This window comes from Lissotriton helveticus, chromosome 7 (assembly GCF_964261635.1).
Source record: "Lissotriton helveticus chromosome 7, aLisHel1.1, whole genome shotgun sequence".
NCBI classification, from domain to species: domain Eukaryota; kingdom Metazoa; phylum Chordata; class Amphibia; order Caudata; family Salamandridae; genus Lissotriton; species Lissotriton helveticus.
In genome coordinates this window covers 98,972,683-98,998,577 of record NC_136068.1, presented here as the reverse complement: position 1 = coordinate 98,998,577, position 25,895 = coordinate 98,972,683, and the positions used below count along the sequence as shown (strand labels likewise).

Sequence of the window (25,895 nt, the reverse complement as noted above, 5' to 3'; positions counted from 1 at the left end):
GCTGCCTGCCTTAGGTTCTACTGCTTTAGAGGCAGCCAACCCTGTTTTATAACATTGTTAAATATTGTCATGAAGATATTGTCCACAATGTGAGAAAAATCAGCCTGGCTCTACCCAGTACACTAGAACCCCTATTCCCAATAAGAATGAACCTGCCCCACCCAGTGCATTCAAATATCACACAGCCATTAGAACACACTCCCTTCATAGCCACCAGAACCAACCTGCCCCTTCCCAGTCCATCTTAACCCCATTCACATCCATAATGTCCAACTCACCTGGGCCAAGTGAAACTCTGGCCAGGTTGAGATGGGGTTAGGGGCCCTCCGCGTTGCTTTACTGATTATTGCAGACGAGAGGCCAGGCCTGGCTTTTCAGGGGCTGGCCTCAGATTGAACGGTGTTCCGTTATGGCTAGTGCATGAAGCCTTGGCTCTGTGTCAGCAGAGAGGGGTTGCTGCCTGTGTGTCCTAGGGGCTGTACTGCTCTGACTCCTTAGGTAAGCTTCACTGTGTAGAGCTTTGAGTATCAGCTTGCTGTCACCCGAGCAGTTATGGTGAACCTGGTGCCAGTGCATCTGAAAGAGGGCATGTGGTTAACGGATGTTCAGTCAACAACTGTATAACATTCGGCAAAATTAACCTGTTTGGGAGGGTGCAGGGACATGGGAGAATGAGTAGGTCAGATTTTAATTAAATTATTTCATTCTGCCAGTCAAGGAACAATAATATGGGTTTGTTTTCACTTACCGACCTGAAGAAGATGAAAGGCTATGCTGGCTCCATCAGTATTCAATCATGTGATAACCAGGTGCACTAGGATTCCATCAGCAGGTGCATTAACCCCAAAGTATATCAGTATAAAAGACATGACTGGATGAACCGCTCACACCTGACATGGGGCAGCTTCAGCTATCTGCAGCAATGGCTATTGTATGGGGAAAGTGGTAATTTTACAGCATATGTTAATGAATATTTACAAAATAAAAACAAAACAAAAAAAATGTTCAAACCCAAAATAATAGAAACAATGACAGTATGTGCATTTAAAGAGCTCAGGAGTGAGTGATGGGGCATCATTCACATTACTACCACACAAGAGGGTGGGAGCGTTTATTGGGGCTTTGCATGTTTTGAGACGGCTTAAGCACAGCCATGCTGGGCCCATTCCTGGGCAGCACTGATTTGTTTGCATAAACGTCATGCAGCAGTCTCTGCACAACCTGGCTCCAAAGAAAAGGGTATTTAGTCACTGTTTCTGCCTGCTTGCGGCACCCATATTCATACTGTCTGCACATCTCACAACTCCCTTTTATGGTTCCCTTAGCTTGCCACATATTTTCCAATTTCTCAAGAATGGACGCCCTTGTATCCTAAGACAATTGAAAGGTAGGGGAGTGGGAAGGAAGGGCAGACTTTGAACTGATTGTACACAGCTCCAGTACTTTGTCCCCAGGGCCCGCGGAAGGCTCATTTCCAGATCAGCTGTGCAATCAGTTTGTAATCTAGACTAAGAAATGCATGTGGGTGTACCACGAACTCTGTGACTTACAGTACCCTTTCACCGTATGTGCACAATCTATGTGTGTGCAGCCGAGAACATCACACCTAGTAAAGTGTTTGCTGCTTTGGTTATCACAAGCCTTGTGTGCACTCATATTAACATTTGGACATAATAATTGTGCTGCTTTGTGCCTGATATTTAAAAGCCATTGCAGAGTATGCTTTGTCTGTCCGACGGTCATATCGGGGTGTCTCCCAAACGAACAATGCTAGCTCTGCATGGTATTAGAAAGGAGGACAGCCAGGTAAGGGTCAGCCAAGGAGTGAAGGAAGGACCTTTTATAGCTCTAATGGGGGAAGGGGTGCTCATATTGCTGTGCTGTTAATATTTCCGGAGCCCGCTTACATTTTTATCCGAGTCTGTTTGATGTGCATGACGTATCCTGTCTTATTACCGCATTTTATGTCCCTTGTCTACTTGGTCTAATACCTCCTGAGCATTTATTAACATTGCTTAAGGCAAGGACACATGACCGACATCTGTCTCTGGACTCCCTCAATCGAACTTCTGGCCGTGGTTCCACATAGAGGGGCAGTGCATACACTATTGTAGAACCATGAAATAACCGTGCTCAGGCAGACAGCTGAGGGCTATAAATGCATGAAAATGCATTTCAGTGCGGTGAATCGAACCACAACACTGAAATGCGTTAGTCTAATGCCTGATGCGTGGTACTTGGCAGGACTGACTCTTGGAAACAATAGTTACAGTTCTTTACAAAACCCTCCAACTTTTTCATCCTTTTAAAACAGAGAGAACCTAGAAAAATTAAGTAACGTTGCACACTTACCATTTATAAAGATTTTTGAATTAAAGTCCTATTTATTAGGTTTTAGAATTTAAATAAAAAAATGGGTTGGGCTAACCACAAAAAGCCATGATATAGGCAAAACAGAATTACAATTTGAAGGGAGTCTGCTTAAATAAAAATGTAAATAACACTAAAATAAAAAGTCACTACGATGTTTAGTGCCACGGAAAACAAGTGTATAGGGGAATAAATTGGGAGTAAAAAGGAAGGCATGGAAAGCAGGTTTCAAAACAGGTAACACCTGATGGTAGCAGTCACAGAAATGAAAGTTGACAGAAATCGAAATCCCCATTAGCTTTCCGCTTCGACCAACTAGATTGTTCCTCTGCAACAGCTGTTTTCGCTGTAGCCAATAACCCGACAAGCTATAAAAATGTCCGACCGCCGCCACAAGGGGTTTCATTGGCGCTCTAACCTGTTCACGTTACGTCTACAAGGACTTGACAGATGTAGCAGCCAATGAAAAAGCGCATAAATACTGTTGCATCCGCCCCACACAGAGCCTTCAGACAAACATTCGAACAATCCGTCAGACTGTATTTGCAATGGCCGCCGCTTGAGAAGCAACGTGATTGGCTGTTCAAAAGACAACCCGACAGCTTTCTAAGCCAATGGAAAGTTATATTTTGACTGCTTAGCACGGTGCAACCAATAGGTTTCTGTTGAAGGCGGCCCTAGGAATTGGCTGGTCCTTGTGCCCGCCTCTCGGCGGCAGCCGGCTCAGTCGGAGAATGGCCGCCGCTGCCTGCGGGGCGCAGTGTCACAGAACTGGGGAACCTCCCCCGCCCCAACAGACACGCACCCGGCGGCGGGGGGACAGCCGTCGGCGTCAGGCTGCCCTCTTCTTCCTCACCAACATCTCCCTGGACGGGCGGCCGCAGGGGCCCCGCTGCGCACCACCTCCGCCCAGCCCGCCCCGAGGACCCCCGGCACTCCTCCTCACCTCCCAGGATCATGAAGTGTTCCACAGCCCGTCAGAGACTCCGCAGTGGGGGCTCAATGGCTTCCCCGAGGGACCCTGCCCCGCACCCCCATTACCCCCATGCTCAGCCTGCCGGACCGGGACACCGCAGACTGCGGGACTGCTCCATCCCGGGGGGCTGAACTTGGACCTTCAGAGACAGAGGTGAGGGGTCAAAGGTTAAGGGGCGCAACATAGCAGTACATCACATTTGTTGTGACCGAGGTCAATCCATTGTAGCTGAGGACAATAGATACAGTGCCATGGTTTCGGCTTCAAAGCATTTCCTCGTTGTCATCCACTTTTCCTGATTGCATTTGATTTTACTATATTTTCTCTATTTTAGTCGTCTTTTCTGTTTTTTAGCTTTGCCAACTAACCAAAATTATGTTCCTCATATCCGTTGTAAACGTGTTTTGAGCAAACTGTGCATTTAAAGTTTCGGATTTTAAGTTCTTCTTTCCTTTTTTAGCAAAATAATTAAGCCACCCTTTTTTATGGCGTGTATCTCTCGGTGGCAAGTGTCAATGTGGCTCAAAGTCAAACATTCTTTCAATGATTATTTTGTGTTTTGAGTGGTGGGGAGGTTACTCTCGAATGTGTAATACTGCCCTAATTCTGGTTCTGCCTTTTCACAAGTAACAACATTCTCTTCTTTGCACTCCATGCACTGTTATATTCACAGAATTTCGTGGTTTGAGGTTTCCCAACCCACCCCCCACCGCAATAAAAATCTTTTTGGTCAATCACTCCGGTGCTTGCTGGCGCTGCAGTTTATCAAATGAATACAATTTAAATATAGTGTGGCTTGGGAAGGTGAAGAGAACTTGATGATTTTTAAAAATCCACAATGTGGGAGTGATCCATGTGTCTCGTGGAGAATACTTTGTAGGTTTTGAATGCCCTGTTGACAGTGGCCGAAGTGCATTACCAAAAAAGTATGGGAGCTATGAAGCTGCGCGCGATGTGGCGGGGTGAGTGAGCGTGGGGATGTGGTCAGAGGTCAAAATCAAAATATTCTATAACTTTTTCTTTCTTTTACCAGGTAAGTGCAATGTACAGCGTAAATGAAAATTAAGTACAAGTTATGTTAAACGGTGGGAAATGCGCTATTGTACATTATGAAACCTATTAGGTAATCCACTGCATTAGAGATCCACATAATTGAATCCTAGTTGGTTCAGTGGAGAATAGTGACTTCTGTATGTTTAGGGCTATAAGGTCCAAGTCTGACAAAGAAAGCAATGTGAACATGTAAGCCATTATTTTCAACTTGCATTACACACAGTATAAGATAGGCTTCTACAAAATGCACAAAAAGGTTTAAGATAAACGTGCTTCCAAAATATAGATTGTAAGGACACCCAGACAGTACATAGTGCAATATTTTTTTTTATAACTGTTTTTTTAAAAGCACACACTTCACAGCTTAGCTGGTAGCTCCCTTACAATACCTCTCAAAAAGAATAAATGTGTGTCGTCGGTACGCTTCATGTGATTTCATAAATTAAGGCTAATCTCGGTTTACGCACCTTTTAGATTTTCAGATTGACCAGTTGCGCACATGTAGATTTCTTTGGGGGAAGCAGGCACCCTGTCAAGAAGGCTTGTTAGTTGTCTGCCCATTTGTCGGTTCACAGCACAGGAGATTTCCTTCTGTACACTTCAGCTAAGCAAAAGAGAGACAATTGGTGGATGGAATGCAGAACAAATCAAAACATTCACCCATAGTCAAGAGATCTGGGTTAAATCCATTATTTTGCTCACCATGCCGCCGCAGTTCAGACCTGGCCATATGCAAATCAGCTTTGACCCTGTGCCTCATGGGAACAGTCCAGTCCGAACTGCCAAGCCAGGTCCTCCCTGGACCAGAAACGAGCATCCTAGGACCAGTTTCGGGCTTTCATCCCTCATCAGCCAGGATAGCTTAAATCCAGTGGCACAGTGAGCTCAGGACCCACGTCTGGGCATACCTGGCACATTTAGGGTAAGAAAGCAAAAGAGACACAATTGATGAACGTAATGCAGAACATATCAAAACATTCACCCCCCCAGTCAAGAGATCTGGGTTAAATCCATCATTCTTTTGCTCACTATGCCACCCCAGTTTAGACCTGGCCATATGCAAATCAGTCTCGACCCTGTGCCTCATGGGAACAGTCCAGTTCAAACTCCCAAGCCAGGTCCTCCCTGTTTGGGCTGAACTGCTCCCATTGGGCACAGGGTCAAGACTGATTTGTACATGGCTGGATTCAAACTGGAATGGCATGGGGAGCAAAAAAACAATGACTTTTTGGCCCAGATCTCTGTACTGGGGTGAATGTAAGACATTGTTATGCATTCTGTCCATCAGTTGTTCTTTTTGCATTGGTACACTTAAGCTAAAGCATTTCAGCTCTCTTGATTAACCATCCCTGGACAGTTGTCTTTTAAGAAAAAAATGCAGGGGAACTTTTTTTTTTAATTAAAAGTATAGGCACATCGTACCCCTCAAATTCCCCCTCCACCAACCGTGGCCTGTGGGAGTAAGAGAGACCCTTGAGTGTGGTGCGGGATCCTTTGAGCATTGTTAAATGGACCTCAGGCTCCTGTGTGATACTGGGAGGCAATAGATACTTTGGATGACTTATCACCCTTTGAGTTTATGGTGTGGTGCAACGGGTCTTTGGGGTTTGTGGATAGTGCTCTAAATATCATGGAGTGTTGGAAGATGCTGCTGATATAATGCAGTAAACAGGCATCTCTTTACAGAAATAGTAGTAATGAAATGTCTTTTTAGTGCTGGACAAGCATGTTGCTGTCCAAGCAGACTAGAGAGAGTTTCTTGGATGTGGTGGACAGGTGTCTCTAGGTGGATATCGTTTCTGGATTGGGAATTTATTTGGCTGTCTTGATGTGCTCTAATCTGTTTAATGCATTTGGATTCTTGAAGCACTATTAAAAAGTCTCTTGGAGCAATTAGAAAATACTTAAGCCTGGGAGTAATAGCTTTCATGAGGGTTAATGATACATACATTCCTCAGCTACCCTAACTAGTTGGAGCTCTGGTGTGTCCCTTGTGACAACAGGATGTTGGAAGTTTATTAAAGCTCCACAACCAATGAAAGGCGTTTCGAAGCAGTGGTGTGGTAGAAGACAGTTTCCTGAATATTTGTAAATGATGGAAGCTCTGGGTTGAGGTGTAGGGTATGAATAAGCGAATGTTCATGTGGACAAGAGTAGTGGGAGGGTCTTGGGGGGAGTTTTTACAAGTTTTCTGTGGTGGGCAGGATTGGTAGGGTTGTTGCTGCGTGGGTGAGGATTTAGTAGTTAGAAGTGTTGGTTACTTTGTGTGTATGTTGGATCTGTATTTTGAGCCGCGATTTATTTCTAGCTGGTGTTGGCTATCAATGTATAGACTACTACGAGAATTGCAAATCTTTTCTGTGTTCATTGAACTGAACTGCAAGTCGACAATGTGCATTGAAAAGCCAGGTAACCAACGCAAGCACCTCGCACCATAAAGGCCCGGCGTAGCATCTGTGAGGACATTGTACATATAAGATCCTGTCTGGAGCATCCAGAGCCTTGAACTTTTGGGCCGATGTAGGTGGGGTGGATCATACGAGGGCGAGTTGATGCCATTTTGATGAGCACATAGAATGTCATTGAACGTACATAATAAGTGTAAAACAGGTCAAAGTATCTTGGTTAAAAAAAAAAAAAAAATAGCCAGAACAAATATTTCTTCTTGTCCCTAAAATTATAATCGCAGCAAAATTATAATCTCTGCATATGTCTTGAATGCCTCTGTTCGTACACAGAACACGAGGAGAGTGGGGAGTTTCGCCCTTTAGTAATTTGTTTTTGCAACCCAGGGCCTTGAGACGTAGATTTGTTGGCTTCTGCCGAGCTGGTGAAACCTGAGTCTTTGCTCTCCATTCAGACAGGTTGGAATGTGCTTTGAATAGGAGGTCATCTTGTTTACACGTTGTAAAACATACTGATTAGGCCTCACACAAGCAACTGACTGGAAGAAGTGTGTTGTTAAAAACATTCATTGTCCTGTTGAATTGCATAATGTTTGGTCACGAGTTATCTTTTGGCTCAGCACTGTATACATGTGTCTCTAATTCATAGTTTGACTGTAGCCTCCAGGCATTTTAATTTTACTTTGGAATGCCTTTGTCTTGTTTTTCTTACTGCTCTTTCCATTCATTTATATGTATGTTGTATGTTTCAGCAGCGGAAAAGCTGTACAGTGTTTAAAGCACAGACCGAATCTGAGAGTGAATCTGGGCTGTGCGTGGCGCAGAGGAGGGCGGTTTGCTATGTCGCAATCTAGTGATCTTTAAGTAGATGTAGCTTCAGTTCTTTCACCTTGTTGCATTGATATGACCTTCCAGATCGTTAGCTACTGCTCAGATAGTCTTCAAATCCCCTGCTCGTCTTTCTAAGTTCAACAGTTTTCTCTTGTTTTACATACGTCTTTTCTTGAAACATATAGCGGCAACCCTTGCGCAACTTATTGCACAGAGATTTAGTGCCTCATTTTATCCTGAAGAATACATTGTCCTTCATGACGAGATGCCCGGGGAGGTAGACCCAGAACGACACTGCTTTGGCCAAATAAAAGTTGCAGGTGTTTCCAGACCTGGGGTTACTGGTCCGCAAGTGGAGGATCTGGTTTTACGAGTTGATAATCCTAACCTAGTGAAACCACAGATGACTGGCAAAGCCAGGCGACCATCTGCCTCCCCCTCGCACCAAAAATAAGCAAATCTCACTCATCCCATTATGGTCATGCCCAGCCAACTCTGTTCATGCACGCTCAGCCCCACCCGGTCCCCAGTGCAAATAAACGGACATGAGGTTTGTTGAGCACAGAATTTATTAATGGGTACATTAGGTTCCTCCATATCTATCCGCGTTTTGCACTGTCCCCTACCCCAGACCATTAACAGCTTATCAGGAAGTTCTTGCTCACCGTTTCTTCATGCTGATGGAGATGCCCAGTGGTATTGCCTCTGCCTTGAATCGATCACTGGACTTCAATTTGCATCTAACTAATCACTGCCGATGAGTAGAAGGGTGCCACATACCAGAATATTTCAAGAAAAAGCCTCTATGCTTTCTGCTTATTGGCATGAAGTGTTCTGATTATCATGCATCTGATTGTCTAGGGGATCAAATAAATATGAAAGAAAAGGAAGAAACCTAAAAATAGCACTTAAGAATCTGAAATGTCTGGTTACTCCAAAGATACTGACTTCTGACCAGCCAGTGCACTTTAATTTGCCTCATTAGGCACGATGAGGCTCCTCTGGGCATCCCACCTACCTATCAAAGGCGAGGTAACCGGCCCTGGGGTTCTTGCAAGCTCCTAATAGTTGCTTTGCACAGGGCTACTGAAAACTAGGTTTGCACAGCACTATTTGTAAATATGTATATGTTGTCCTTTTGTTTCTTATAGGCCGAGTGGAATCGATCTTGAGGTGTTCTATATCTTGTGTCGCAGGATGTCATGCCCACCACTGCCGCTGGCTCCCCTGCAGGTGCCGATTATAGCCCAGCATATAAAATGCCTTTCGTTGGTCAAGCTGATGGTTCCTATTTATTTTGGCTCGGTTTCTAAATCAGACCACTCCTTCTCCAGATCAAGCATTGGGTCCCACAGTACTGAACAGTTCAGCTGGTGTTGCACTAGAAGTACAGTTATGGACTGGCTTAGTCTGGTTGACGTCAGCCAATGGTAGGCAAGCCAGTTGTTGTGCATACCTAACAGAGGCCCAGTGTGGCACCGCCCCTTTTCTGTGATAGTAGTGCCATTGCCGAAAAAGAAACGTGGACTATTGGAGTAACGCTTCCCTGCAGCAGTGATTCTTTAGTGCTATTTTACCACTGTCTGACCACTGCTGTTTGTGTAATCATGAAAGCAATCACTTCTGTAAGGTCTTGCGCTAAAAAATGAGTTCCAGGGCTCAGCCCTGGCAAACGCCTGCTCAAATTAAGCACTGCTCGCAAAAAAGAAGTGCGGAAAGGAAGAGCTGCAAATTGTTCCATCTCGCAGTCTCTGTACTGCCCTCCATTTCTTCAGTTTAGGAGTACTTTTGTGTCGCATTCAGGGGTACCTGCTGTTAAAAATATCAGCCCATGCTTAAATTCACCATAATATAGGGAAGGCCTCCCATTGCTTTTAGGAAATACATGGTTGTCTTTTTTACATTCTTTTTGAAACCTACTGTCCCTATTTGACTAGAATCATCTACTCCCAAAAGGGTTACTAGTGGTGGTTGGCGACGCCAGTTAGTTAAAAATTTAATTTTATGCTTGGATTTTTAGGTTACTCGACCAGTATCCCAATGTATGAATATCTCTGATCAGTGGGGCAGCAATAGTGGCGTGTTTTAATTCCAAGGACATAAGAATGACCTGTCGCTTCGTGAAATTCCTGAAGATGGCCTGTTTTAAAATTGGAAGTTATCTCTGGAGTGGAGGAAGGACTAATCCCAGATACTGTGCCAACAGGGCCCCAATCCTTGAGTAATCATACAAGTCTGACGATCACAATATCGTGTTGGTCCTGGCATTTTTTTTAAAGAACTGCGACACTATCATTTTAACCCAAACCTTCATTGATCGATGCCACTAGGTTTCTAAATCACATCTGCCTCGTACTTTGTTCTTGCATGCTATGAAGTGTTATAAGCAAAGAAAGCCACCATATGAGCCAATGGACACTAACTTTTTATTCTTTCTTCTAATTTTAAATACAATTCAGTATACTTTATTATAGAAATGTTATGATTGTACCGATTTTATATAATTGTACAATAAATTATCTGATTCAGGTCAGAAAGCATGGACATGTGAAGCAGTATTACCTATACCTTATATTGATGAACCAGCCTATGCCATCTACATTAGAAACCAAAGCAATCCTGTTTCTCGTTTGATTAAAAAAAAAAAAAAAAAAAATTCATAGACCGACTTCACAGCATGAAAACGCAAATGTGCAACTCCTGCTGTTGGAGGAATCTGGCTGCAGCACAAGCCCTAATAGGAAATATACACTTTTTAAACATCCATGCAACATGTGGCAGGCACCGTGAGGTGCTTGTCACATGATGCATGGATGTTTGGGGGGGGGCACCTTTGATGCCCCCCCAGGTCTCCTAGCGGAGGCTGCGGGGAACGGTGGCCCTGTTAGGGTCCCTCCAAGTCCCTTTCCGACAGCCTTTCTAGGGCCGTCGGACCGCCATAGAAAGGATGTGGTAAACGTGCATCGTAAACCCCACGGCGGGACCTGAGCAGGCACCGCCTCCATTTTGGGGATTACGATCCACCCAATGTTTTTTTGAGCCTGGTTGGAAGCGGAGCCGATTCTTCCACTACCCCACTCCCCCTCAGGCATTGGTCGGACCAATGCCTCAGATATCGGGTGGAACGCCACAGACGAGCTGTTGGATGGCCTTTCACCTGAAATCGTATTGGGGACCTTAATGTGGTAAATGTTCAAGTAATCCATGTCCGTGATTTATTTACCGTTTATATTTCACGTTTTACTGATAGTATTCCCAGGGTAGTGTTTTTGTGTATATATATATTTATTTCCGTTAAGATTATTTCTCTTGAATGCATGCTTCAAGAGAGTTGTTTCTAACAGCCATGAGAGAGCTCTGGTGTTAAGGCTCGAGACAGTGCGAGTTTCTCACAGTGCCTTTGACTGGGGGCGTAAAAGGTGTTGTGATTATATATCCATCCAATGCTTGGCTTCTCTCCAGGTCGCATACAGATGTCCATTGACAAAGCCACCAGTGCAGGCTGGTATTGGGTGCACGTCGGTGGCTCTGTTAGCATATCTGGATAGAATAACAGAAAGCTCGTAAAGACACCAAAATACCTGTTTGGTGGCACACTATGGGAATCACAGAATTTTAGTTTATGGTGTTAAAGCTGCGCCTATACCTGCAAAAGCTGTGCCCGCCCCTGTAGTATCCTGCGAGACACGTTCTAGTGTCCCGCAGGAAGTTACCATGCCAGCCACTCCCTCGAGGGCTGGGCACACTGCACCCCCACATCCATCCATCACGGGTGTTACGAGTCACGTGACCCCGCAAATAAAAGGGCCCGGGTGCACGTGCTCGTGGCCAGTTACAGTCCATTAACTTACTGTGTCTGCGTCACTTATTTGCCGCCATGTGGGCCTGAGGCCCAACACTACATTGGCGACGAGGCGGGTCACTGACCCCGCATGCCTGACGACCTGCCCTTTCTCGTTTCGCATGGGGAGGAGAGAAGCATAGCAAGCGGCACCCTGGGCGCGCTCTTTTCATGCCACCCGCGACGGAAGCAAGGAATGTACCCCCCTGCATAGGGAGTCACACTTGCCCTCTACCAAAACTCCAGCAGTAGCCCTGCTGCAGGAGGAGAAACGGCGCGGTGTGCCTGCATCGGCATCCGGAGGAAGTCAGGGGAGGTGCCCTGAAATAACCCCAACACTGCTCATGCCGTAGCCCCGGCGCCGAACTGCCAAACGGGAAAGGTCAGTTGAGCTGGAGAAGCGCCAACGCGCCCATATGCTATCCCGGCCGCAGTGTCCACACTTAGAGTGAACAGGGCAGAGACTGTCATCAACCAGCACCCAAATCCCAAGAAAGCACCAAACCCCCTGCGTCGCTGGAAACAGGCCCATAACTGCGCCCAGCTGGCCGCCTCCACAGGCGTGGAGCCCTGTGACCCCCAACCCTGCTTCATCCTACCGGGCAGTGGGAGGCGCGGGTCCGTACACATTGACGGCCTCCAGCGTGAAGAGATAAGGCATCAACGTCGCGGAAGACCCCCGAGCCCTCTGCCGCGCTGCCAAAGCCGAAAGTAAGGAAGGCCCAGCAGCTAGCAAAAAGGGTGAACCGGCAGGTAGCGCCATCTAGCGGCTGCCTGCCTGCGCCACACGCTACACCGGGAGCTCACTCAGAAGGGAAAGCACCGGCAGCAGCAAGCGTCTCTACCAGCCAGTATGACCGACGGAGCTGCACTGCCACGGTAGGTCCGCTGCTCCTGGGAAAACCCCAATGCTTGCCTAGAGAAGCAAGCAAGCACGCCCACCACACCTGGCCCAGTGTGACACGCTCGGCAAAAGGGGAAAGATGAGACAACCCCTAGCAGAAGAAACCCCAGGACTGACAGTCTCAGCACCTGCAGCACCACAGGGGGGGACCGCCCCCTCACGCACGGGTCAAGCCCAGGAGGAGCACGACCAGCGCTGCAACAACTAGCAGCCCCCCTGCAAGAGCCTCCAGCCCAGGCAGCCCAAGCATTGAACCTTCCACAAAGGGGATTGCTACAGTACCCCCTGCTGCCCAGTGTGAAGTTCTGCATGCAAACTACAGAATACATGCGGCTGCCTCCTGCGCAGACAGCAGCCGTTCAGCAGACGGCCCCACACCCAACTGGAAAAGAGAAAGAGAATCTCACCTCGCCACCGGCAGGTCACCAGAGGAACTACCACCCCACCCACTTCCATAAGAACATGGAGGTGACTCAACGGGCGACAGAACAGCTATCAGTGCCCCAGTGAAAAGGACCTATGCTGTCTAGTAGACGCACACAGCACCCCTGGACCTCCACCCTCTACGGGGCTCTGTGAACCGGGCGCTGCAGCGGCACATGCGCATCCCAGAGAACGACGACAGCGCCACCTGGCTGGGTCCCAGAAGCGGCGCGCTGAAGAAAAGGCGCACTGCCGGGCCAGATCAGACCACCAGATGTAACCCGAGGCCGTCAGCCCAAGCAGCACCACAGGCACAGAAGAGAGACCCTGATACCCCACCACCCTGCCAGAAACGGCAGGTCCAGCAACAGGGGTGTGCGAAGAAATCCTAGCAAGAGGATCCACATGAGCGCATCCAAAGAGCGATCCGGCACGCTGACTGCCCACCGCGACTGACAGTTGCAGATCTGTGAAGAGCGTAGCTGCACAGCACCCTACAGGCCCACTGTGCACAACTAGCAGCGGCAGCCAACTGATCCAAGAAGACACGTCGCCACCACGTGGAAGACAGCCTGCTCGCGCCCAGTGGCTGAGACGGGCTGCACCGGGCACAGCAAGACGCGCCCTCACAGAAGAATGGTCCTGGAGTTGCCCTCTGCACCCTGCAAGGGAGAACAGACAGGACGCCTTCGAAGACAGCAAAGTCAACGGGTAGCCACCACAACCAAATACCCCAAAGTGCCCCCAGCCGCACCAGCCTCATATAGGCAAGAGCACCACCTGCCACCTCTGCAAAGTCCGGGGAGAGATGGACAAACCCCGCAAGGAGATACTGGAAACTCAGAGCCACGCACGGACAGCCCCACTAGCAAGAAAGGACAACCAGCTAAGACTGCGACGTCTCAAGGGAAGCTGCCCCCAGCAATGGCGCAAGAAAGACTAGGGCAGAGCACGCGCCACACGTGGCCGCCCAAAGCCACCGCAAGTGATAAGGTCACATCACTCGCCCCTGCCGGTGAACAGGCACAACCGGCAACCACCCCACAGGCACCCCAAGTGCCAGAAGAAAGCGTCCAAGACCAAGAACAAGACAGAACACGCAAAGCCGATACCCCACACGGGAACACCAGCGAAAGTCACAGGAGCGGTGGCGCAACCCTCCAGACATAGCAAAGCACATGGAAAGCGCAGACAAAAGCGCGCCGACGCAGAAGCACTGCAACGGAACCAAGGGACAATCCCAGGGAAAACGGACGGCATGAAGACGCAAGACCACGCAAAGCCAGAAGCACGCAGGAGGTCGCGCCTGTGAACCTGATGGCACAGTCAGCACCCAGGAAAACCTCTCCACACACAAACACTGCTGAACGCAGGTTGGAGAGCATACACATCTCCACCTTCACAGCAAAGCCCTACAGTAGGCCGAAGACCACCAACAGTGTCCTCCCTCGCACTGCCTCAAGATGGAGTCGGCAGGGACCCACGACAGGCAAGAGAAGGAGTCGCACACCCCACGTGGCAGGCCGCCAGAGCACCATGTGTTCCAACAAACAGCGACACAAGACCGAACGTCACGTCGCCCAACAGGCGAGGGACACGTCACAGAGTGGCTAGTCCCGCCAAACACGCTAGAGCAACGGCAGAAGCTGACGCCACAACAGCGCCGCCTCGAGGTCCAAATTCAACGCCCTCGAAGAAAAAAAGAAGTGACAGCTCTGTCACCCCGAAGACTGGATGAGCACAGGTGGGCTGAACAAGCCAACAAAGGGAAAGACCGAGGACTCACAGCCAGCCAAGGGCACACCCTGACATGCCAGACAGCCACCAAGGCGGACCGACGTCCCAGGATACAGCCCCACGGATGAACCAAACATAAGCCGCAGCAAGCGCAGTCCACGTCTCATCCCAACGCTTCCCCAGGCGACCGTCCGTCCCCGAGCGTCGGCAGTCTGAGTCAGTCGGCACCCCTGCTCCTGTCCGCAGATGCCATGGGCGAAGACCGGCACTGAGCGCCCGCCCTCTCACCGCCTCAAGATGGAGTCGGCAGTGGCCCCACCAAGGCAAGAGAGGAACCGAACACTCTACGTGTCAAGCCGCCAACTAAGGTCAACATCAGCAAAGCGGAGGCACATGGCTGCCAAGTTCCCCCCGGACATCCCAACACTCCCACCAAGCCACCACCTGTCATCCCAAGTCACCAAATGGCTGGCAACCGCCATCAGGACAGCCATCATCACCTGCGTCAAACATCGCCACTCCCAGAAGATCGGCGGACTGGAGTCCTGCACCGTCGCCACACCAGCAGACAAACGAAACCAGAGGCCACCTGTGAACCTGGCATACACCGAAACCGGAGCAGCAAAGGCAGGTCTTGTCCACGACTCATCCACCCGTGGGAGTTGGACGTTGACTAAGTAACGGCTCCGCAGTGGTCCTGCAGCTGCCACCAGATGGCACACAAGCACCCCTCAGCGCAGCCCTCCTACAGTCCTGCAGCAACCCCGACAACAGGCCTCCCCAGGCGGGAGAGTGAGTAGAGACTTTCACCGACAGGTTTCCGGTCACAGCCAAGCCGTTCAACAACGACAGTCAGCCCAGCCACACCTCTGCGAACTCCCCTGTAGGACTCCATCCATTTTTATGACACAGCTCACTACAATGAACTGTTAGAACCCACCACGGACCATCACGGACGTCAGCAAAGTGGAAACCAGGCAAGGCAGCAAGACATATCACCGCTAACGAACTGTCGGCATGCAGACGACTTCTCCCAGCCAGCGGTCGTGTCCTGAGGCCCTCAGGTTAAACTACGGGTGCCTGCCGAGAAGGTTCTGCTGCAAGCCAAGTCACCAATCCAGGTCTGCTGTCGTCCTGCCACCTGACTCTAGAGACTGATGGACCCGGTGGTAACTAGTTAACTGTTTTGTTTTATCCCCACAGGTTGGACTAGCATTTTTGTTTTTTCCTCAAATAAAGTTGGGGAGGAATGCAGTATCCTGCGAGACACGTTCTAGTGTCCCGCAGGAAGTTATCATGCCAGCCACTCCCTCGAGGGCTGGGCACACTGCACCCCCACACCCATCCATCACGGGTGTTACAAGTCACGTGACCCCGCAAATAAAAGGGCCCGGGTGCACGTGCTCGTGGCCAGTTACAGTCCATTAACTTACTGTGTCTGTGTCACTTATTTGCCGCCATGTGGGCCTGAGGCCCAACACTACAGCCCCCATGCAAACGTTTGTAAAATTCCACTTAAAGCCTTGGTGAAAGTACTGAAATGCCCAATGTCCCTAGTGCAGTGCTTTAAATGGGCCTTTACTGTGCGGTACGGAGTACCGCCACTTTTTAGGTCGAGCAGACTACTCTCAATGCGTGAGCATTGAGAGTCTGCTACAGACCTAATGTGGCCCGTATTCAGGAGAGTGGACACGACTCAGACGCGCGCTTTTGCAGTCTCAGTTTTGACCGCGGGAGCGCGCGTCTGAGCCGCGCCTGCGCAGATGAACTCCCAGCCCCTACTTTCGCGTCGCTCTGCTCTCATGCATTAATGGCACAGACACAGCCAGCCCCCACCCCTCTGCATGCACACACATACAGGGGCGCGCGCACATAGACAGACAGACACACGCAGACAGACACACACACGCACACATACGCGCGCGCACCCCCTCCCCCCACACTTACCGGGGTCTTTTCGTGTGTCCCTGTCTCCCTCGGCAGCCTGCGGGTCAGTCTTGACAACAGGCGGGGCTCTCCACGACCACGGGAGCTCCGCTAGTTCACAGGCAAATCTTCCGGCTGACTACAGAAGCGCGGGGCTCCCGTCCGCTTCCTGTTTGCGGCCCCGCCCCCGTCCCAAAACAAGTTGCCTGGCTTCCGTTCTAATCCGGACTGCAGACATAAAGCCCACAGGTAGGTCCCCGGGTTTCCTTTCACGGGTAATACCTTGTTAACATTTGCCAATGTGTGTTCCTTCTATAAAGTGCAACATGAAATAATACAACTTACATTTGTGCATAGCTTGTTTAATAGTAGTACTGTAAAAACTCTACTGTAGTGCGCCTTTAAGAATCCTCTGCGAGGCCCGAGCACTTCGCACGGCACCCCAGCTCTCCTCCGCTCGCCCTTCGTCAACTGGTGAGTGAAATGATATCAATAGCGGATTTGTGTGATGTCCTTTATTTTTTAATAAATGCACCTCTTACTAGCTATTGAAGCCTGCTAAAAGCTTGGACTTCTCTTTACCATGCTAGTTTCTGAAGGCTGCACAGGACGGATGTCTGATCCCACAACTGCTCCCCTCCACCCTGTTCCGCCACAATCTTGTTTTTCGTTGCAGCACGCTTTCACTTTGAACAATAGCGGGCTTCTCCATACCACCCGGTCGCGCCCTCCAAACCTTCCATGTTCTTGCTGGAGTTTAGCATTAAACAAACAGTGCCTGTTTGTTTTTACAGTGCTTGTTTTTATTTGCAGTGCGCATTCACTTTTAACAAGAGCGGCCTTCCCCATACTCATGCATAATTGATATCCTCAATGTGTGCCTCAGCCCTTTTTGAAAATACATTAACCAGGCCGTGACATTTGTAAATAAGGGAATAACCCTCGGCAGGTCAGCAGAGATAAACAAGCATTTGCAATTCAATAAGTGTCGCATTACTATAACTTTGAGCTATTGGCGTTCTAATTAATGCAACGTAATTAGCTCAAACTTTAAGTAATGCGAGACCTATTGCATTGCAAATGCTTGTTTATTTTGAGAGGGAAAGTACCGGCACTTCTGTAGAGAAATGCTATACTTTTAATTGGAGAGTACCGGCACTTCTCATAAACCAGCAGGTACTCTGGTACAGAGTACCTGCATTTCAAGCACTGCCCTGGTGTGCACTCACCGTTACCACTTAAGTGTTACTTAACACAGAACCATCTTCTCCATGAGCAAGCTTTGCTGTGAGCCGGTCTGATAATATAAAATAAGAGACCGAAAAGGCGCGCGGTACGCTCCAAGAGCAATGTCTTACCGCAGAAGTGCATTATTTTAATTACCTCTACTTAATTCTGAGTGTTAATAGTAGATGTGTACATGCCATGTGACCCCAATGCCGTCTCGTGCGCTCTCTGTGGCTGCCAAATACTCCAAAGTATGCTATAAAGCAAACCACTTGTCACATGCTCCTTCAGTATTAAATGTGTGTAATGGAGTCCTTATTAACTGGTAGAGAATCGCCCGTATAAAATTCTGAGTAACTGGTAATATATTCTGCAACTCTCTCTGTTACTGTGGTAAGTGTCCGTCAAATGATATTAACATTCAGAAAATACTAAATTAACACTTTGTGATTTGCAAACGTCAGGAAAATGTTAATTGTTAACCAGAGTCCATTCTCTTAAGCATCAGGCTGTAGACGGCTTGAGTCATGCCTTCTGAGCACTCCTGTGTTCAGTGCACGGCCGTGTCATTTCACGGGTGGTTGGTTACCCTGTCTGTGCCTTTGACTTTGTTTGGGCCTCGGTGGCGTGGCACGGTAGTTCCAGAGCCCGGTCAGATCTGTCAGCGGTAGAAGCTGCCTCTCTAGTCCCGCCAGGGACCCCGCTTGCTGAACGTGGTTCTCTTTAACCCACCGCAGGGCTTTCCCCCAAGTGCTATTCTGCTGCCTTGGCTTTGTTGGGGCACCGAACCCTTCCGGGAGGCAAGCATTTGCAATGCCGTTCGTTGACAGTCGCCATGTTGAAACGCAGGAGTTTGGTCAAGGCAGAGTTTCTGAGCTGTGAGCTTGTAGGGATGGTGCAGGGATGTTCCGTGACCATTTTTTTAAATTAATATTTTTATTAATTCAACATTAAAGTCACATACATTTTCCAGTTGACATTCCGAATAATTGTACAGTGCTGCCTCATCGAAGGTAGGGAGAAAATGGCTACAAACCTAATACCACAATTCCGCAAGCATTTTGTTCCTAGAGCTCTCCTTGTGTTTTTGGTAGTGCCTGAAGGCTGCTCCATGATGGTGCCACGCTTGTGGTAGAGATGAAGCGTGCCCTGGGAGGATTGTCGCGCACAGTGTGCTTAGAAAGCAGTCCACCTTAAGATGTTAACCAACACTGCCAAATCTACTGTTCTCGAGAAGCTGGGAGGTAAAAAGTACATGGAAGGAAGGATGACGTCATTAGTGATGCTTGAGCAGAGTCCGGATGAATGGTGGAGCCTGCGGGGGCGAGTTTGTCGGAATCATGAGCGAGGTGGGAATGAGTAAAGTTTCAAGGCGCTCTTCAGTATTCAGAGACCACCTGCAGTCGAGCTCCCTTCCTGGTACGGTCAGCAGAACCTCGCAGGGGCACAACAAGCTCCATCTTTAATCTTGTTATTATAGAGCAGAACATTACACCCAGGCGTATGCATTGGAGTCTTATTAAGGGTAAACGATGGGGTACATAAGTGGGGTCCCTGGACCCGATAAGATTTGACATATGGTGTAACCGGGGAGATGATGTGAGCATGTCACGGCGTCTACACAATGACCAGGGATACAAGCCCTCTCCACTGGAGTCTAGCTGCACCCCTGACAGTGCCTGTGGAGGTGAATGTCTGGGATGAAGACACCAATGCTACCGTGGGGTGGTACTGGCGGAGGTGCTTGTGCGTAACCCTGTATGTCATGTCTGTCATCCCTTGCTGTCTTCCCTTCTTAAATCTGGAGTTCAGTGATGTTCCAGCATGGCGGCTTTCAGAAAGATGTATCGTTCACCCTTTCCCCATCTTACTTTTTCAAGGTACAGAATGGAAGGCTGCAGTTCGGTCTGCTGTAATCAATCAGGTCATTTGTAGAGCGCACTACTCACCCGTAGGGTCTCAAGGCGCTGGGAGGGGGGGGGGGGGTGCCGCTACTGCTCGAACAGCCAAGTCTTGAGCTTCTTCCTGAAGGAGAGGTGGTCTTGGGTCAGGCGCAGATTGGTCGGAAGTGAGTTCCAGGTCTTGGCGGCCAGGTAGGAGAAGGATCTTCCTCCTGTTGTCGCTCTTCGGATGCGGGGGACGGCGGCGAGGGCGTGGTTGGTTGATCTGAGGAGGCGCTTGGGAGTGTAGAAGTTGATCCGGTTGTTGAGGTAGCTCGGGCCTTGGTCGTGTAGGGCTTTGTGCGCGTGGGTGAGGAGCCGGAAGGTGATTCTCTTGTTGACCGGGAGCCAGTGCAGATCTCTCAGGTGTCCGGAGATGTGGCTGCGACGGGGGATGTCGAGGATGAGTCTCGCCGAGGCGTTCTGGATCCGCTGGAGTCTCTTCTGGAGTTTGGCGGTGGTTCCGGCGTAGAGGGCGTTGCCGTAGTCCAGTCGGCTGGTGACGAGGGCCTGGGTGACCGTCTTCCTCGTCTCGGTGGGGATCCACCGGAAGATCTTACGTAGCATGCGCAGGATGTTGAAGCATGACGAGGAGACGGCGTTGACTTGTCTGGTCATGGAGAGGGAGGAGTCCAGTATGAAGCCCAGGTTGCGTGCGTGGTCCGTCGGTTTGGGTGCGGTGCCCAGGGCGGGGGGCCACCAGGAGTCGTCCCAGGCGGAGGGCGTGGAGCCCAGGATGAGGACCTCCGTCTTGTCTGAGTTCAGTTTCAGGCGGCTGGTCGTCATCCATTCGGCTACGTCTCTCATCCCTTCGTGCAGGTTGGCTCTGGCGGTGTCGGGGTCGTTGGTCAGGGAGAGGATCAGCTGGGTGTCGTCGGCGTAGGAGATGATGTTCAGGTTGTGTTTGCGTACGATGGCCGCGAGGGGGCTCATGTAGACGTTGAAGAGGGTGGGGCTCAGTGAGGATCCTTGAGGGACGCCGCAGATGACTTTGGTGGCCTCTGACTTGTACGGTGGTAGGCGGACTCTTTGTGTTCTTCCGTCGAGGAAGGAGGTGATCCATTCCAGTGCCTTCTCCTGGATTCCGATGTTGCTGAGGCGCTGTACTAGGGTGCGGTGGCAGACCGTGTCGAAAGCCGCGGAGAGGTCCAGGAGGATGAGGGCCGCTGTTTCTCCGTTGTCCATCAGGGTTCGAAGGTCGTCGGTGGCGGCGATGAGGGCGGTCTCGGTGCTGTGGTTCGCTCGGAAGCCGGACTGTGAGGGGTCGAGGGATCCATTCGTCTCGAGGAAGGCGGCCAGCTGTTTGTTGACGGTCTTCTCGATGACTTTGGCCGGGAACGGGAGGAGCGAGATGGGACGGTAGTTCTTGAGGTCGGTGGGGTTTGCTGTAGGTTTCTTGAGGAGAGCGCTGAGTTCGGCGTGCTTCCAGCTCTCAGGGAAGGTGGCGGAGTCGAAGGAGGTGTTGATGATGTCCCGCAGGTGGGGTGCGAGGACAGCGTCGGCCTTGTTGAAGATGTGGTGAGGGCAGGGGTCAGTCGGAGATCCGGAATGGATGGAATTCATGGTGCGGATGGTGTCTTCGGTGCTGATCGGGGTCCAGGTGCGGAGGGTGGTGGTGGGTGGCGTCGTTGCGGTTGTGGCTTGCGTTGGTTGGTTGTTGAAGCTGTTGTGTATGTCCGTGATCTTGTTGTGGAAGTAGGACGCGAGGGAGTTGCAGAGGTCTTGCGATGGGGTGATGTCGTTGTTTCCGGCGCTGGGGTTGGAGAGCTCTTTCACGATGTTGAAGAGTTCCTTGCAGTTGTGTGCGTTGTTGTCCAGCCGGTCCTTGTATGCATTTTTCTTGGTGGCGCGGATCAGTTGGTGGTGTTTCCGGGTGGCGAGCTTGAGGGTGGTCATGTTGTCCGTGGTTGGCTCCCTTCTCCAGACTTTCTCGAGGGCTCGACAATGCAGTGTAGGTGCAGGAAAGACACTCTTACTCTCCTCCCAGTTCACATGTCCAAGTGTGGGCACTGGTTGAGGAGTGCGTAGATCAGTTTATGTACATATTTAGAATTTGTCGTTTGAAATACAGAGTGTAGTTAGATGGGCATAGTGAGTGTAGTGAGAATGCCAGTTGGATAATTCAGAGTGAGTCTATGATGGTGTGTAATGTGATTATGGGGGAGTGTGTGGGTGCCTCAATTTTACTTATTTCGCACAAATGCTTCACATATATGGCACTTATGTGTTCACTCCCTCGTTTATTGTCTAGAACTTCCCTAACAGTCCAAGATGCATTCGACCCAAGACCAGCCTCTGTTAAGAATCAATCAATTAAATCTTGCCCACAGGCTTTTCCCCCAAGAAATCATGGGGTTGACAGGTGGGCTACTGCACCCGTAATCCCCCAAGCATCCTAACACGCGAACTCTGTTCTTTGCTGCCCTACGAGCACAGTGGCATCACACGAGCAGCTAGTCAGATCGTCTAGGGTGAAATTGTGAATCTGTAAAACATAGTTTAGACCACTCATGGTTAGACACTTACTAAGACTAAGCCTATTGCACCCTGTGGAGAATTCCTTTACTCACCCTGACTTCTCTTCCCTCCTTGAAACCTGAGATCATAGGGAAATGAGTTGCACTGAACAAGTCCCTTTTCTGCTGAAGGTGAGGCTGCATGAGAGAACTGACAGGGGAATTTAGGGAGGGAGGTGGCAGTTTGGAGACTAGTGAACATTCTCCCGCCTCACGAGTACACTCACTGGCTTGATCCAATGTCCCTCTATCAGAGCCTGGATTCTATCCCCTTCTTACATTATTTCCTCCTGCATCTCACCATCTCCTATGCTGCTTTACCCCTCCCTATCTTAGGAGTGGTGTGGCTCACTGGTTAGAGGCGGCAGACCCGGAAGCAGAGGACGGCCCGGGACCAGGGTTCAATTCCCGACGCGGCAGGGTTGTGGACCAGGGTCAGCGGACTCGATAATTCTCGCTTCGGTGCCTACTCTAACCAGGGATCACACTCGGCAACTCTGGGCATTAGCTTGCCTCATCTCCACAACGGCCCCCCACATACACCGGGGATGCCTGGTTTCACCTTGGAGATACCCAGCAGGGATCATCTCACAGGGAAAGCCAGGACGGGTTCCCCAGTGGTCTACAGCGCTGGGACGCCCCATTGCTGGGGTAGCCATGCGCTTTACAAGACAACCTAACCTAACATAACATCTTAGTGCCAATGTAATAACTCCCACATAAACATCGGCCATTGAGATATTAATGTGCTGTGGCAGCTCCATCCTCGTTCCTTCCTGTCTCCTGGTTCCGCCTTTTCATATCTCCTGTGCTCCTTCAGTGAGTTAAGGAAACCTTAAATTGGCCTAAATTACTCTCTAAATGTGAGGTTAACTGATTGAGTAGAAAAGATGGTTTAGTGAGGTAAACGCTCACCATGGACAGTGCTGTGATCTAACGGTCACAAGCTTGAGTCTCCGCAAGGTTACATCTTGATCGCTGAGAGGCCCTTCTGAGTAGCCATGTGCGGCATAAATTCAGGAGAATAGAATGACATCATTAAATGGATCATTTCCGCCTGCCCGTGATTTGAGTCCTACAAGCTGGAAAGAAAAGTCTCCCGTGCCCCCTGCCCTGCATACTGCTGATCGGACGCCAGTGTGTGCACCAGTGTATATGTCCTGAAGCAGACACACCGAACTGGGACACCGTCCCAACAATTCACATCGGTTGGTGTGGATCAGGTTCTGACTCATGAATAGCTAGCTGCTGGATCGGGAATCTGGCAGATCCCACTCTATTCCAACTCTGCCTGCTTTGGCCCCACTGACTCCCAGAGCAGACCCAGCAGTTGCCAGAGCAGAGGCAGTTTGCACCATATGAGTGGTGTTATGGCAGCCTGCTGTCCATCAAGACCTCCAGCTTCAAGCAGTAGGTTCCTTGAAATCACTCCACCATGCTTACCAATGTAAGGTGTGTTGCCAATGGTCGCTCTTACTCTCTAACCTCTACTTGAAACACCACTGTGGCACTTTGCCTTTGAACATATGTTAACAAGACTTGTTTTTCCCTGAATATGACCACCTAGTAACTAAACAGAGTTTGATCAGTGTCTTCCAGGTACATTTTATTCTTCGAGGCTCTGTGATGCATGAACCAGGATGCTTCTTCTTTTTAAAGAATGAGGAAGAGCTGCTCTTGTGTATGGTATTGTGATGCATTGTCAAATGACCACGAGTCTAGAACTCTGGAAGAAAGCTGCCTCGTTCTTCAGTTTACATGCTTCTGTTCTTTAACTTCTTTTCTGTTGTAGCCACCCTCTTTTCTCCCAATTGGGAGAAGAGCTTGAGGAACTTGTGACTTGCCTTTTGACCTCTGAATGTGTGGATGCATCATTTATCCCACATACCCTGAAGCTAGATGTTACTGTAAGCCACAAAGGTAACTTTTCTGGCCGTGTCTCATTCTTCGTTCCTCCCTACATTTCTGACATTGTATTTGCAGATGGTTTTCTCAGTGCCCTGGTTCGGAAGGTTGTCTAATTATGTTTTACCTGCACTATGTGTGAATTAGGTTACCTTGAGTAGAGGCTATAACAAGAAAGTGGGGAACCCAATATACCCTTGGGCAGCTAGATAAATGTTAAGTTAAGGGTGCCTACAAGAGTTTTTTTTTAGCTATTCTTTCTCGAATGTTATATAGAAGAAATGGCATGTGTGTTCAACCCCAAATGGTGGTGAACCCATGAACAAGCAGTACATAAATGAGGTTATTCAAAATATCAACGTTAAATGAAAGAACATTTATTAGCACAGTAATATCTTTTTTCAAAAGTACACAATTTGTAATGTAAATAAAATTAAAAAGGGTACATTCAGATACAAAAAAATACAATCATAGAGGATATACAAAAAAAATCCAAATCATGAATGTGAACATCTATTCCTTATAAAATAAAGAAGGAAACTAATCTGGAAATACAGAGAACAGTTCCTAAAATACAACAAATGTTGAGGAAATAGATGTATAAGTCGACGTTTCGGTCTTATGGCAGATTTGTCCATCTGACCATCTTCAGGACTTCAAGTCGATTGTTTTAAAAGCCCCTTCAGAACGAATGAGCTCCTATGGATATATCCACTCTAACAGAAGAGTAAATATTTCAGTCCGATTTGAAAAACTATAGCCTCCAACCGAATTATATAGTTTGAATACACCTCCGTGTAGGATCAAGTAATTATTGGGTGTGTCGCAGTCTCTGTTCTGCTCCTGATACGAGACGAGCTTGAGACTTCAACACACCCAATACTTACTTGATCCTACAGTGAGGTGTCTTCAAACTATGTAATTCGGTTGGAGACTATAGTTTGGAATACATAGTCAAAGAGCGTGCATTGATTGACATCCTTTTTACATTCAAATCGAACTGAAATAATTACTCTTCTGTTACAGTTGATATATCAATAGGAGCTCATTCGTCTCTAATATTCTGATTCGCTTGGTCCCAATTGAATATTGGACCGTTCTGAAGGGACTTTTAAAACAATCGACTTTACGTCCTGAAGATGGTCTGACAGACAAATCTGCCATAAGACCGAAACGTCGACTTGTACATCAATTTCTTCAACATTTGTTGTATTTTAGGAACTTTTCTCTGTATTTCCAAATTCGTTTCCTTCTTTATTTTTATATGGAATAGATGTTTACATTCATGATATGTAGGTTGTTTTGTATATCCTCTCACGGTGTTTTGTTGTATTTGAGTAGAGGCTGGCAGCAAGAATCTGCATTAAATATAATGTTAGAAATTGAGACTCGTATCCCGTTTTTGGCTAGGTAATGACCCATAGATCCTAAACATTTTTCTCAGATACCAGCTGTTTATATGAATGGTGGAGTGTTCTGCCAGAAGTATTGAACCCTTTGCTTGAAAGGTAGACTGTTTGTAATTTAAGTCCCTTTCTGATTGAGTGCCATTAAAGGGAAACTTCTTCCTGAAGCTGTGTTCCACATTACACATTGTGTACTGTAGCTCTTATGTTACAATTGCCTTCAAACAAATAATGGTTCTTCACTGACACTTCTGACCGGTCATTGGAGCAGTGTACAGAGCTGGGCGAAGGACTGCTAATCAAACTGTTCCAGTCTGTTTCTAGTCACCAGAATTGATTGGTGTTAAGCGTGGTCAAGGCAGTGGGTGAGGGAGAGCAAGCCTGCAGTACCCCGGGGCACTGTTATGTTAGTTAGTATTTGGTATCGCACAAGAA

General features: G+C 48.7%; 1 protein-coding gene across 2 annotated transcripts in view; it reads left to right on the top strand.

Moving 5' to 3' along the window:
* Positions 1–3,030: 3,030 nt before the first annotated feature.
* Positions 3,031–25,895, top strand: part of CABLES2 (Cdk5 and Abl enzyme substrate 2) — a 159,265-nt gene continuing 136,400 nt past the window's right edge. Inside the window, exon 1 of one of the 2 annotated variants that reach the window (XM_078651605.1) lies at positions 3,031–3,499. In XM_078651605.1, the coding sequence (XP_078507731.1) occupies positions 3,105–3,499 (395 nt within the window). In that variant the 5' untranslated portion in view covers positions 3,031–3,104. The remainder of the gene's footprint in view (positions 3,500–25,895) is intronic. The other variant, XM_078651606.1, reaches the window with a different exon arrangement.